The sequence below is a fragment of the Lygodium microphyllum genome, chromosome 6, assembly GCF_053477565.2.
Source record: "Lygodium microphyllum isolate KBCC chromosome 6, Lygodium_microphyllum_v1.1.10, whole genome shotgun sequence".
In the NCBI taxonomy this organism is placed as follows: domain Eukaryota; kingdom Viridiplantae; phylum Streptophyta; class Polypodiopsida; order Schizaeales; family Lygodiaceae; genus Lygodium; species Lygodium microphyllum.
Genome location: NC_141140.1, coordinates 96,945,632 through 96,958,492, shown reverse-complemented (window position 1 = coordinate 96,958,492; position 12,861 = coordinate 96,945,632). Strand labels below are relative to the sequence as shown.

The following is a 12,861-nucleotide window of genomic DNA, read 5'->3' as shown; positions in this document are numbered from 1 at the left end:
GGTAGGGCCACATGTGGACTCAGATGCTTTGGAAGATTTGGCAATGATGGTTAACGGAGAAGCCAATTAGATGTCAAGTGGATGATGGGGCCTCCGAAGTTGGTGGTTTGCTGCATTTTGTAGTGCCTGAAAGGAGAATGTGCGGTGCTCTACCTAAGGGGAGTGTCTACCTTACTGTGTGGTGCATTGTACTCATGCTGGTGGAACGGGAAGCTGGGTCTAACCATAGGCATGTCTGGGTGATGTCCCACACTTGAGGACCCCGTTCGTGCAGTAGGGAGGTGCAGTGTGTGTAGCGTAGGGTGACAGGTCTGACCATAGGCGAGTGTTACCTCCCTAGGTATGTCCTGCCCTTGATATGCCCTAAGCGTGAAGTGGGGGGATCAAAAAGGGGCTAGGGGGTTAGGAGTGGAGATGGCCGACCGAAGTCGCTAGACACGCTTAACTTGAGAATCCCTAGGTGCAATGATCGTGTCATTTGTGATCCTGGTTGTGTCTTCATGTGAGTCTTTCTTTCCATGTCTTTTTCTTTTTGTGATGTATTTTCTTGCCTTCCTTTCTTTCTTTTCTTTTTCTTTTTCTCTTTTTTTTAAATTTTTTTTAAATTAAGCCAGGATGACAGCCAATTTCTAACTTTCATTGTCAGAGTACACATTGTGACTGTTGGAGTTCCCATTTCTTGTCTCTCTCTTTCTTGCTCTTGCTCTCCTACCATAGCTCTCGAGTCCAAGCTTCGATCCGTCTCTCCCTTTCAACTGGTATCAGAGCTCGACTTCCCGACTCTTGAGCTTGGTTTGTGGCATTCTCAGCTTCCCATCGACTCCCTACTCGCATTGGGTCTCCTTCTCGGCAGCCATATCCGACTCCTTCGAGCTCCCGTCACTCCCCGGCTTCCCGAGCACCTTCCTGGCATTGTTGGGCACCTTCAGGGCATTACATCAGAGGTATTTGATTATTTTCTTCAGGGTTTACTTTAGTTCTTAGGTCACACAGGCTGTGAATAGTTTGGGACAGCCACCATTGAAGCTCCATTGCTTCATATCTTCATTGCCCCTGCTCAAGAACCCTTGAGGCTTGGTATGTGCCCCCTTGGGCACCTACTTGAGTCCCTACTCCACCTCAGTTGTGCCACGTGGGCTGCAGGCCCCCAGGACAACAACAGGCTGTTTGCGCTTGTTTTCAGGCTGATCTCCATCTGCTTCGCACCGGTCCTCCTCAAGCTCCAGGCCATTGGGCACTTCCACAGGCTTCATTTGAGGCATTTGCACATGCTTTGATGCTTGGTATTGAAGGCTGAGCATTGACATTGCTTCTGGGCTGATTTAGCATTGTTTTGGGACTGTCATAATAGTCCACAGATAGTTTATAACAGTGCTACAGTAACATTTGATGCTTATGCTTGCCCGACATTGTCATTTGATGCCCGGTTGGTCACGTATGATGCCTACATGTTAAGGGAATGTATGCCTATTGTTTGGCAACCATTTGGCATTGATTTGGGACTGAAATTTCTCAATTTTTGACAGTCATTTCATGCTGTAATAAAAGCGGGCTGAAGCTATTCTACATGCTTTGGGTTATGCCTATTGGTTCCGGCCTATGTCTTGGATATATACCATGAAGTATTGATCTTTGGGGTACGACTTCGAGCTTGGATTTCATTCCAGATGCTTTTGGAAGAGCTTTGACATTACACACTCATTGACATGGTTCATGCTTGACAGTGGTATATGCTTTGACAGTGATGCTCCTTGGGTTTATGCATACCTGTTGCCTACGACTTGATGCTCATGTCACGGTTGATTACCCTATGCGTACGTTGAGCTTGAGTACTCATTGAAGCTCTACCTTGGATGAATTTTGGATTATCTAGAGTAGTCTTGGATGTTACTTGGCTTGTCAGAGTTTGGATTGGGATGTATTTGATGTCTTATATGCTTATGAATGCTACATACGGATGCTCTACCGTCTACATGTTCGGGATGTACTATTGATGTATTGTCTTGGACTTATGTCATTGGCACTGTGTCTTGCCTTGGCTTGAGCTCTTGAGCTCGTACATACGGCTTTTATGCCAGTGGGAGCATTCTTGAATGCTTATCAGACATTGAGCACGCGGTACTTTTATGCATTGAGCAGTTACGGACACTTGAGACTTTGGGATTTCTTACCCTTTGGGATGATACATTATATGTCTTGGTTCACTGTATGCTTATGAGCTGAGTCTCAGTTTTGGATCCGTATCTTTGTGAACTGACACCTACTTGTGTCAAGTTTTGGTAATGGCAGGAGCACTTTGCCCCGTTGACTGGGGGGGGTGTGCCTACTCACTGGCAGATGTTTGTATGACATACTTGGGTGTTGGGCATGCTTATTGACCGTCATATGCTTATGCTATGCCCGCATGATGCTAGCTTTGGTCTTGGCAGTATCTGATTGCCTTGGGATCCAATTTTGGCACTGCTAGCTCTCTTTTACTGAAAATTACATCAAGCATATATGTATGGACTGACATGGATTTTTCATGCTGAAACATTCTGAAATGATGTACTTTCATCAGTACTTGGTGGGCAGCAGCTTTGATTCCACTTTTCTCGCCATTTTTCCTCGATTTTGGTGATTTTTTGGTCATTTTCTGCAGTAAACAACAATAAGTTTTGAACTGTCTACAGTCTTCCAGCCTGCATTATGGCGAGTTCGTCCAACTGATCATGCTATTTTCAACATCACTAAGCTTGATGGTACAAATTACTCTTATTGAAAGAGCCAGATTTGGCAAGTGTTGGTGCAAAAAATGGCTTTGAGCTTGATGAGTTATGCAAGTCCACTATTGTATTGTCTCTCACAGAACATGTTCATTACAATGTCTTTGAGGAAGAATAGAGTGCATGACAGTTGTGGGATAAGATCAAGAATCTCTATGACAAGAAAAGTCCAGCGAGTCAGATGTATTTTCTGAAGCAGCTTATGGATCTGCCCATGAAGGAGAATGTGACTATGTCTGCTCACTTGAGCTAGTTCCATGCTATACTCAAGAACTTGACTTCGCAAGACATCACTTTTGTGGAGGATGTCACTCCTCTTTTCTTGCTTGGTACTCTTAATGAGTCATCGGATGTATTCTGCACTATATTATGTGTCTCTACTGCTACCTTGAAATTATATGATGTTGAGAGTGCTCTTCTGCAGGAAGAGGTTAATCATAAGAATTTGGATGCCTCTGCTGCGTCGCATGCTATGACAGTTAGAGGCAGGAATGATGGATATGGAAAGCATGGCAGTGGTAGTGGCCGTGGACGGGATTCTCAGAAATCTCGGTCCAAGTCTCATGGGAAGTCACGTACCAAATCCCGTGGTAGGAATGCAGATATTACTTGTCACCATTGTGGGAAAAATGGCCATATTAGGCCACAATGCCATGAATTGCACAATGAAAGGCGCAAAGATAAGGGGAAAGACAACGTGCAGGATAAGTCTTCTAATCGCAGCATAGTGCCTGCAAAGTCCAGTGTTAAAATTGAAGAGATCAATGTTATGCAGCTTGAGGATATTGATGATGATGATTATATCCTAGCAACTTCTTCTAGTGCTTCGCAGTTAACAAAGATACACTCTATGTATGCACAGTGTTGGCTCTTGGACTCAGGTGTGTCCTTTCATGTGACACCTTGCCGAGAGTAGTTTCATTCATACCATACTAATTCGGGTTCTGTGTGCTTGGGTGATGACAGATCTCTTGATATTGTGGGCATTGGAAATGTTAGACTGTAGTTTCCTTCTGGCAGCATTTTTGTTATGCAGGATGTACATCATGTACCTGCTTTGACACGCAGTCTCATGTCAGCTAGACAGCTTGATGATGCAGGATATCATGTATGTTTTGGAGACTTTGCATGGAAGATCACTCGTAGTAGACTTGTGATTGTGAGAGGTGCCAAGGCTGGCAGCCTCTATCCCCTAATTGTATCAGCTTCTTCCCTTGATCATGTTTTGTCTATGGGTTCTATCCCACATGTATCTCTTTGCCATGTCTGTTTGGGCCATATGTCTTTGAAGGGAATGAAAATGCTTTTTGGTTTGCAGTACTTACCGCCCCTTGATTGATTCATGTGAGCATTGTCTTTATGGCAGGCAGACTAGGTCTACGCATAAGAAGTCTGGTAGGCCACGCATGAGTGAGCCCTTGGCATTGGTACATTCAGATGTTTGTGGGCCCATGCCTTGTCAGTCTATGGGTGGTGCAAAGTATTTTGTTACATTCATAGATGATTTTTCACGAAAAGTTTGGGCTTATCCCATTAAGTTGAAATCCGATGTCTTGGCTGTGTTTCAGAGATGGCTTGCATTAGTTGAGAACCAATCTGGGTATAGGCTAAAATGCCTACGGACACATAATGGGGGTGAGTATGTTTCACGTGCTTTTGAGCAGTTATGTGATGAGAGGGGTATTAAGCATTAGTTGATTGCCCCCTACACCCCCCAGAATGGTTTGGCTGAGCGGATGAATAGAACCATCCAAGAACGTGTCCGTAGTATGCTTAGCCACGTAGGTCTACCACAAAGCTTTTGGGCTGAGGCAGTGAGTACCACTATGCATGTCATAAACAGATCATCCTCTAGTGGTTTAGATTTCCAGGTTGCAGAGGAGGTATGGATTGGAAAATCTCCCTCTTATGCGCATCTCCGTGTCTTTAGATGTAAGGCATTTTGCCATGTGCCCAGGGACAAGAGAAGTAAGCTAGATCCTAAGAGTGTCAAATGCATTTTCCTTGGTTATGGGGATGCAAGTGAGATGGGTTACTGTCTCTGGGATCCGCAGGCGTGGAAAGTCATCCGCAGTCATGATGTAGTCTTCCATGGAGAGTTGTTGAGATCCGCAAGGTCATATTTCAGGAGGAGTCGAGAGCTCCCGCACAACCAGTTGGACAGCCTACAGCTGCAGCAGATGCTTATGGTCAGGGCATTGGACAAGCAGCTGGGCAAGCAGCAGAGCCTGCCGTGAGACGGTCTACTAGAGACAGACGTCCACCTGATAGATTTCAGCCCTCGATGCATTATGTCTTGGTTACAGATGCAAGAGAGCCTTTCACTTATAATGAGGCTATGCACAGGGGTGACAGTCACTCCTGGGAGAGGGCTATGCAGTCTGAGATAGACTCTTTGCATAAGAATGAGACTTGGGATTTGGTTTCCTTGCCTACGGGTAAGAAGGCTTTGCCATGCGTACAAGCTGAAAAGTATCCTTGGACACCCGAAGCCGGCATACAAGGCTAGATTGGTAGCAAAGGGTTTTAAGCAGGAGCATGGTGTGGACTTTGATGAGGTCTTTTCTCCTGTGGTTAAGATGACCACCCTGCGCTTAGTCTTGGCTTTAGTTGCTCAGCTTGACTTGGATTTATACCAGATGGATGTCAAGACAGCTTTCTTACATGGGGACTTGCATGATGAGATTTATATGGAGCAGCCTAAGGGCTTTGCAGAACCTGGCAGGGAGCACCTAGTGTGCAAATTGAAGAAAAGTCTTTATGGCTTAAAACAGGTACCTAGGGAGTGGTATCATAAGTTTGATGCCTTTATGTAGTCACAGGGCTACAGTAGGAGTGCTATGGATCCGTGTCTTTACATGAAAAAAGCCCGTGATGGTTCTTTATTGATTTTGGTACTCTATGTGGATGATATGCTGATATCAAGAAAAGCTCATGATGAGCTAGATGCTCTTAAGGCTCAGCTCAAGAAGAGCTTTGAGATGAAAGATCTGGGACATGCCGCTCACATACTTAGTATGCGCATTAGACGCAACAGGCATCAAGGACTCCTCTACTTGTCACAGAGAGAGTACAGTCATAAAGTCCTTGAGTGCTTCCACATGTAGGATGTAAAGCCTATTGGCTGTCCATTGCCTTCTTATGTAAAGGTATCACAAGCTGATTGTCCGCAGACAGATGAGCAGAGAGCCGAGATGGCCAAGATTCCCTATGCATCTGCAATGGGCAGTCTCATGTATGCCATGATAGTCACTCGTCCAGATATTGCCTTTGCAGTTGGTGTTGTGGCATGCTATATGGCTACACCTTGCAAGAAGCATTGGAATGCCGTGAAGGGTATCATGAGGTACCTGAAGGGCACTGCAGATATGTGCATCTACTATGGCAGTCAGGATACAGGAGTCGTGGTGTACACTGACTCTGATTATGCAAGACATGCAGATAGTAGAAAGTCCACTTTCGGCTATATATTCACCTATGCTGGAGGTGCTGTTTCTTGGATGTCCAGGGTGCAGAAATGTACGACCCTTTCTACTACAGAGACCGAGTATGTTGCAGCCACACTGAGGCTTGCAAGGAGGCCATTTGGTTGGGTCATTTGGTTTGCTAACCTTGGTATTGATGCCATCCCTACACTGCATTCGGATTCTATGAGTGCTATTCAGTTAGCCAAGAATCCAGTCTTCCATGCGAAGACGAAACACATTGAGGTGAGGTATCACTTCATACGTGGGGTCGTTGAGGATAAGTCTGTTGGTCTTGTCAAGATCTTGACTGACTAGAATCCTACAGATCTGCTCACGAAAAGCCTCTCTACAGAGCGCTTTGCCTTCCTCAGGAGGTTGATGGGCGTGGGATGAGATGACGTCTTTCCTTATCCTGTTGTACATGTGTACATGTTGTACTGCCTTTTTTTTTTCTTTTTACTCCTCACTAGGGCAGATTCGCCTTTAAGTGGGAGGTTGTTGGGGGTAAAGGCGCCTCCCTCTAGCCGCCCGTGTATTATTACACTGACAGTCACCACCACTGCACACTGCAGGTGGCGGGCGCCCGTCACCGTCACTTTATTCTTTATTCTTTTAGTGATAGTTTGAATAAAGGAAGGCCTGATCACACATTGTGACTGTTGGAGTTCCCATTTCTTGTCTCTCTCTTTCTTGCTCTTGCTCTCCCACCATAGCTCTCGAGTCCAAGCTTCGATCCGTCTCTTCCTTTCATCTCTTGGCATTGAGACCAGCTAATGGGGAGGCAAACAGCTGCAGACCAGGTCGTCAAATCGGCTGGCACCGATGGCACTGCCAGAGAGGCTTCGATTGGGGGGGAGAGAGAGAGAGAGAGAGAGAGAGAGAGAGAGAGAGAGAGAGAGAGAGAGAGAAGACTGACTTGCTTGACCCTCTGCACGCTGCTGATACTCCTGCTACCTACTTCTGTTCTGCTCCTGTCTGATGCTCGTGAGTGAGAGTGAGAGTGAGAATGAGAGTGAGAGGAGCAGGTGGTGAAAAGAGACCATGTTTCTCCTTGCCACCAATCATGCACGTTTCTCCCTGCCACCAATCATGTGAGAGATTAATGACCACGTTCTCTACCCCCAATCATGATGTGAGCAATTAATAGGATCTTGGTTTGGTTTGGGAGCCAGGTTTGGGAGCTCCCTGGTGCTTTGACACTTCCCGAACCTGTAGCTCAAATAATAATGTAGGGTTTGGGAGCTAGATTCGGGAGCTCTGTGGTGCTTTGACACCTCCCGAACATGTAGCTCAAATAATAATGTAGTATAGATGAGAGTGAGAGGAGGAGGTGGTGGAAAGAGACCATGTTTCTCCCTACCACCAATTATGCACGTTTCTCCCTACCACCAATCATGTGAGAGATTAATGACCACGTTCTCTACCTCCAATCATGATGTGAGCAATTAATAGGATCTTGGTTTGGTTTGGGAGTCAGATTCGGGAGCTACCTGGTGCTTTGACATTTCTCGAACCTGTAGCTCAAATAATAATGTAGAGTTTAGGAGCCAGATTCGAGAGCTCCGTGGTGCTTTGACACCTCCCGAACATGTAGCTCAAATAATAATGTAGTATACATATAGATTTCAAATTCTAATATATTTCCGCATTTGGGGAAGCGCTGTGCTTTCCAGCCGTCATCGGTAGTAAGATTGCTGCAGAGCGCGGTGGCTGAAGCCGGAAGCGTTTGAAGAAGGGAAGAGTTGTGATTTAGCAACAGTTCTTCACCATGAATGCCCCCGATCGATATGAGCGCTTCGTGGTTCCCGAGGGGGTGAAGAAGTGAGCTTCTGTTTGTCAGTTCTACCTATTTATCTGGGCTTCTTTGGCCTCGTTTGATCTACTTTTTTTTCTCTTAATTCCTGTACTTTTTTCTGAGGCAGAGTGACCCACGAGCGGGACATGAAGATACTGAATGCGGCCACTTTCACTGTTCAACGGGAGGATCACACCATCGGCAATATCATTCGCATGCAAGTTCTCTGTTCGAGACCTTCTGCACAGTGGGGTTAATTGAATCAGATAAGCTGATATTATGCCGTTCCTTTAAAGACGCATATGAGAGAGAGAGAGAGAGAGAGAGAGAGAGAGAGAGAGAGAGAGAGAGAGAGAGAGAGAGAGAGAGAGAGAGAGAGAGAGAGAGAGCATGCAGCTGGCTAACATAGCCAGCTGCGGGTGCTGCACGATATCTCTGACCAAGGACATGAATTTTGTAGTTCATCATGCCCATGTGTTTGGAATTCTGTCCCCTCAAACGCCAAAGACGAGAGAATTTCGGTCATTTCTCTAGTTTTGGTGCCTTGGAGTCACAGCTCATGCGACATGCACCAAGGAAGTGACAAGTTGCATGATCCAATTATAGCCATTAGTCATGTCTGTAGCCATTTCTCTATCAATGTGTTTTTGACATGATACACTATTTGCAGTACTAGATGGCGCAGCTTAACATTGGTGCATGAGAAGATCACCTACTTGGGATAGAGTATCAGTCAAAATCAGGATGTCTGGCTATGTCTATAAAACAACTTGTGCCACAATTTTGCTGTAAGAGGTGCAAGGGAATGCCAGGGCAAACAGTGAAAACAAAGAGTATATGACTCACAATAACACAATATGATGAATGTTCAATGAAGGGGGAGTGTATAGAAATGAAAAGTGATATAATGAAGCCTCTGGCCTCTGCGTCTCATGGACTAAGGTTGGGGTTGGAGAGGGTGGAAACAACTTCGAGAGGGTCATACCTGAAATGAATCCCACAGGCAGTAGCAACAGTTCCATCAATGTGAATGTGACAGCATGCGAAGGCTGGAAATGATGGCAGCAGGCCTCCTGGTGTAAATGTAAAGGTGTGGCAGATCTCTGGAGGGGTGTCAACAACACCATGTTAGGAGAAAAGATGGCAGCAGCGGGTCATAGACTGCAAAATGTAGAAGTAAACAGCCTTGCACAACATTAGACAGTTCAGAAACAGCAGAATGAAGACTAAAAGTGGCTCTGAACAACAATAGAGTCCTCTTGTCGATGGAGAGGATGATGGTGACATGGGCAAGTAGGCCATTGTGCAGTTGAGATGGAAATATAGCAGGGAAAGGATGGCAATGACTGTCGGGAAGTGCAAATGCAATGGCGGTGATGATAAAAGATGGCATTGAGAATGAGAGAAGGATGTCCATGACTTACCTTTTTATAAATCTTATGAAGCCATTTGTCGTACCACATTTGAAATGTCTTTCTATTCTCAAATAATTTCTTTTTGGGGCTGGTTAAATCTGGGCTAGAAAAGTATACTAAAGTGAGTTTTACTTAGGTCTTCATTTTACATTTTACTTGCTCAGTGCTCCCAAGATCTATAACACAACCCCCCCCCCCCCCCCCCCCAACCAATCCCAGTTACGGATCTTCATGGGACTTCAAGTCATAACGTGTCATGAGGCACAAAAAGGCACAACGGAATGGCACCAAGATATATCAATAAGGAATCTTTGTATTCGTGATATCAAAAGATACAACATTGAGGCACATCTCAGGATTACACACTCGTGACGTCGCACATGTGAAGGTTCACCATTGAGTATAGGGAATCACACGTGGAGTGGAAATCAAGCTGAGCTTAGAGTCACTACTACTCCCTGTATAGGTGTTTCTGGCTCCTATGCCATAGTATAGCTACAAAGCCCATACCCTTACACTCACCCCCTTTTAATGAATTGCTATCCTTAGTAATCTAAGGGTGGTTTTTTTATTCCTTCCGGGGTCTTAACATAGCTTATGCTATCAAGCTGGTTAGTGTTTATTGGTCTAGGGTTGGCTCATTAGCGGGGTCTTAACGCAGTCTTTTCTATCAAGCTGGTCAATGTCTGCCACACTACGACTTGGGGGTCTTAACATAGCTTATCCTATCAAACTGCCAGGGTCTATCCATCTAGACTTAGTTCTTTTATTGTTTTTCTCATTTCAGTCTACCCTCGACTCAATTACATTTGAGGTCATAGTCCTAACTTGAGGTTGGCTTGGCACTTATGGCTTTGCATGCCCAGCTTTGTAGGCGCGATCCCAAGTTGTCGCGTTGTTGGGGTCAAGGCATGGTGGTGCGGTTGTTGCCATGTTGTGCCATGCCTTAAGGAAGGCAGTTTATTGAGTTGTGCCGGTCCTCCCTTTCTTCATGCCGTCGCCTTGGGCCTTGGGGTCTTGCTTGCTTTGTACTTAGACAAGCTGGCTGGTTTATCTTGTCTTCTTGCACGGAAGGTGTGGTCTTGGTGCATGGCACCTCTTTGGCTCTTCTTAGCCTCATTTGGAGTTGAGGTTCTTGATAGGGAATGGACTAAGTCATCACACTTAGACTTGCGAAAGTTGAGGTATCCTTGAAGTTCTTAGGGTGACGCCCATATGTGTGGTGCTTGGTCTATCACGGATCCATAGGATTGGGATGACAACTCCTTGCACTGCTTGCGGCTTGAATGTCGAGATCTCAATCGTTGTTAGCATTGAGTATGGTCCCAACGGGTTCCATAGTCCAAAGATATTCACCTTAAGAGTGAGTTGGAGAGTTCTCCAAGGCTCAACTAGCAAGGTTCCCTTCCATGGCACTAAGTTACCCTTGATTGGACCATATTGCGAGCAGTCCCTCATGCTCTCCCTTCTTTGAGGCTTTGTTCTCTGACTCCTTTTGTCCAAGCTCATAAGGGTTTGCCTCTTTGGGCTCAAAGGCGTAGCCAATGACTCCATTTTTGAAGTACTCTTGGTTCCTACTTCGATCCAATTTGGTTGGGATGGGATGTGGCCTTGGATCAAAAGCTGGGGTTGCTTCGTCCTTAGCCACGAGTTGAGTTTGGGGGGTTTTGGAGGCATCTTTCCCCTTCTTCTTCATCTCATTTTTCTTCTTTTCCTTCTCTATTTGTTGCTCTTCTTCTTCCTTCCCGTTTTCTGTCTTTTCTTCTTTGGTCTTCTTGCCTCGATCTATCTTTTCTTGCTCTCCTTGCTCTAGACTATCTTCTTCCTTTGGCTTTCTAACTCTCCATACTTGTTCTTTCAACTTGCTTTCTTTTCTTGCTCAATCTTTTTCCTAACTTTCTTCTTCTTGTTTTCTTCTTTTGTTTTCTCTTATCATGGTCTAGCTTCTCTTTTTCTTCTAGCTTCTTCCTAGCTAATTCTACTTGTTCTTCCATCTCTTTTCTTCTATTTTCTTGTCTCATCTTTTTCTTGATCTTCTCTATGGCTCCATCTAACAAATCTTTTTCTTTTTCTTTCCTATCTTCTTCTTCTATCTCATCCCATATTTGCATGGCTCTCTTCTTCAGCTCTTGTCCTAGACTATCATCATTGAACTGTGAGGGTTTGGTTGATTCTTGGGGTTGGGGTTATCGAGGTCGAGATGTTCCAAGATCTGGGCTGAGCTTATCCTCCCTCTCTTCTTATTTCTTCTCTTCTAATTCCTCTCTCCTTTCTTTTTCTTCACCTATATCATCATCATCTAAAGTAGAAGTGTTGGTTCCATGTAGCGGATGCCTTGCCCCAGGTGCTTTCGCCCTTCCATTGTCATCTTCTAACTCTATCTCTTCATCTACTTCTAAATCAAAGGCATCCCGTGCCTCACAAGATGGCGCCAACTTGGCCTTACCCTCAATCTCAATGGGTAGAGGTGTTCCAAGATTAGGATCGAGCTCATCCTCTGCTTCTAGCACTGGTTCTTCTTCCAATTGGGCCGCGACTTGTGGGTGCAGTGGGTCATTCCTCTAACATGTCCACCTTGCTTCCTCTTCTTTTCTGTATTCTAACTCCATCATAATATTTTCTACCTTTGAACACATATCCTCTTTCCATCCTTCTCCCTTTACTTAATATTCCATCATTTCTTTTGCTGCTTTGAACTCCCAGTGACATAGCTCATCTTCCTCTTCAAAGAAAGTGTCCTCCCACAGCCTCAGCTCTCTCCAAGACATTTTTGAATTGTATGCCGCGCGTCCCTATCACATCATGGCTCCCTCTCAACTTTGTTGACACATCAGGTTCTCTTCCAATTTCAGCAAAACACTCACTTGCGAGGGCATTGCGCCGTGTCGTGTCGTGCCGTGTCGGGGTCGTGTTGCGTCATGTCATGTTGGGGTCATTGCGTCGCATTGTGTGACTTGTTATGGTAGGATCTCCTTTGCATCCGTGAGCCTGCTCCCTTCTCGAGCTAGTATGCTCTACGCTAGAGTTGCTTTGATACCAAGTGTTATGGACTTTCACAGGACTTCAAGTCATAACCTGTCATGATGCACAAAAAGGGATAACAGAATGGCACACAAGATATATCAATAAGGAATCTTTGTATTCATGATATCAAAAGATACAACATTGAGGCACATCTCAGGATTATACTCTCGTGATGCCACACATGTGAGGGTTCACTACTGAGTATAGGGAATCACACGTAGAGTGGAAACTAAGCTGAGCTCAACGTCATTACTACTCCTTATATAGGTGTTTCTGGTTTCTACACCATGGTATAGCTCAAGACATCCATCCAAGGGTGTTAGTTAGGTTGTCTAAGGGCCCTCAATATCACAGAGGAAATGGCTTTTTTTGAGTAGCCCAAGTTGATGGCCTTT

The 12,861-nt window shown here is 45.1% G+C and overlaps 1 protein-coding gene across 1 annotated transcript in view; it reads left to right on the top strand.

The window, feature by feature from the left end:
- Nucleotides 1-7,887: 7,887 nt before the first annotated feature.
- Nucleotides 7,888-12,861, top strand: part of LOC148034831 (DNA-directed RNA polymerases II, IV and V subunit 11-like) — a 66,817-nt gene continuing 61,843 nt past the window's right edge. Inside the window, exons 1-2 of the mRNA XM_087680580.1 lie at nt 7,888-8,053; nt 8,155-8,248. Of these exons, the coding sequence (XP_087536706.1) occupies nt 8,001-8,053; nt 8,155-8,248 (147 nt within the window). The 5' untranslated portion in view covers nt 7,888-8,000. The remainder of the gene's footprint in view (nt 8,054-8,154; nt 8,249-12,861) is intronic.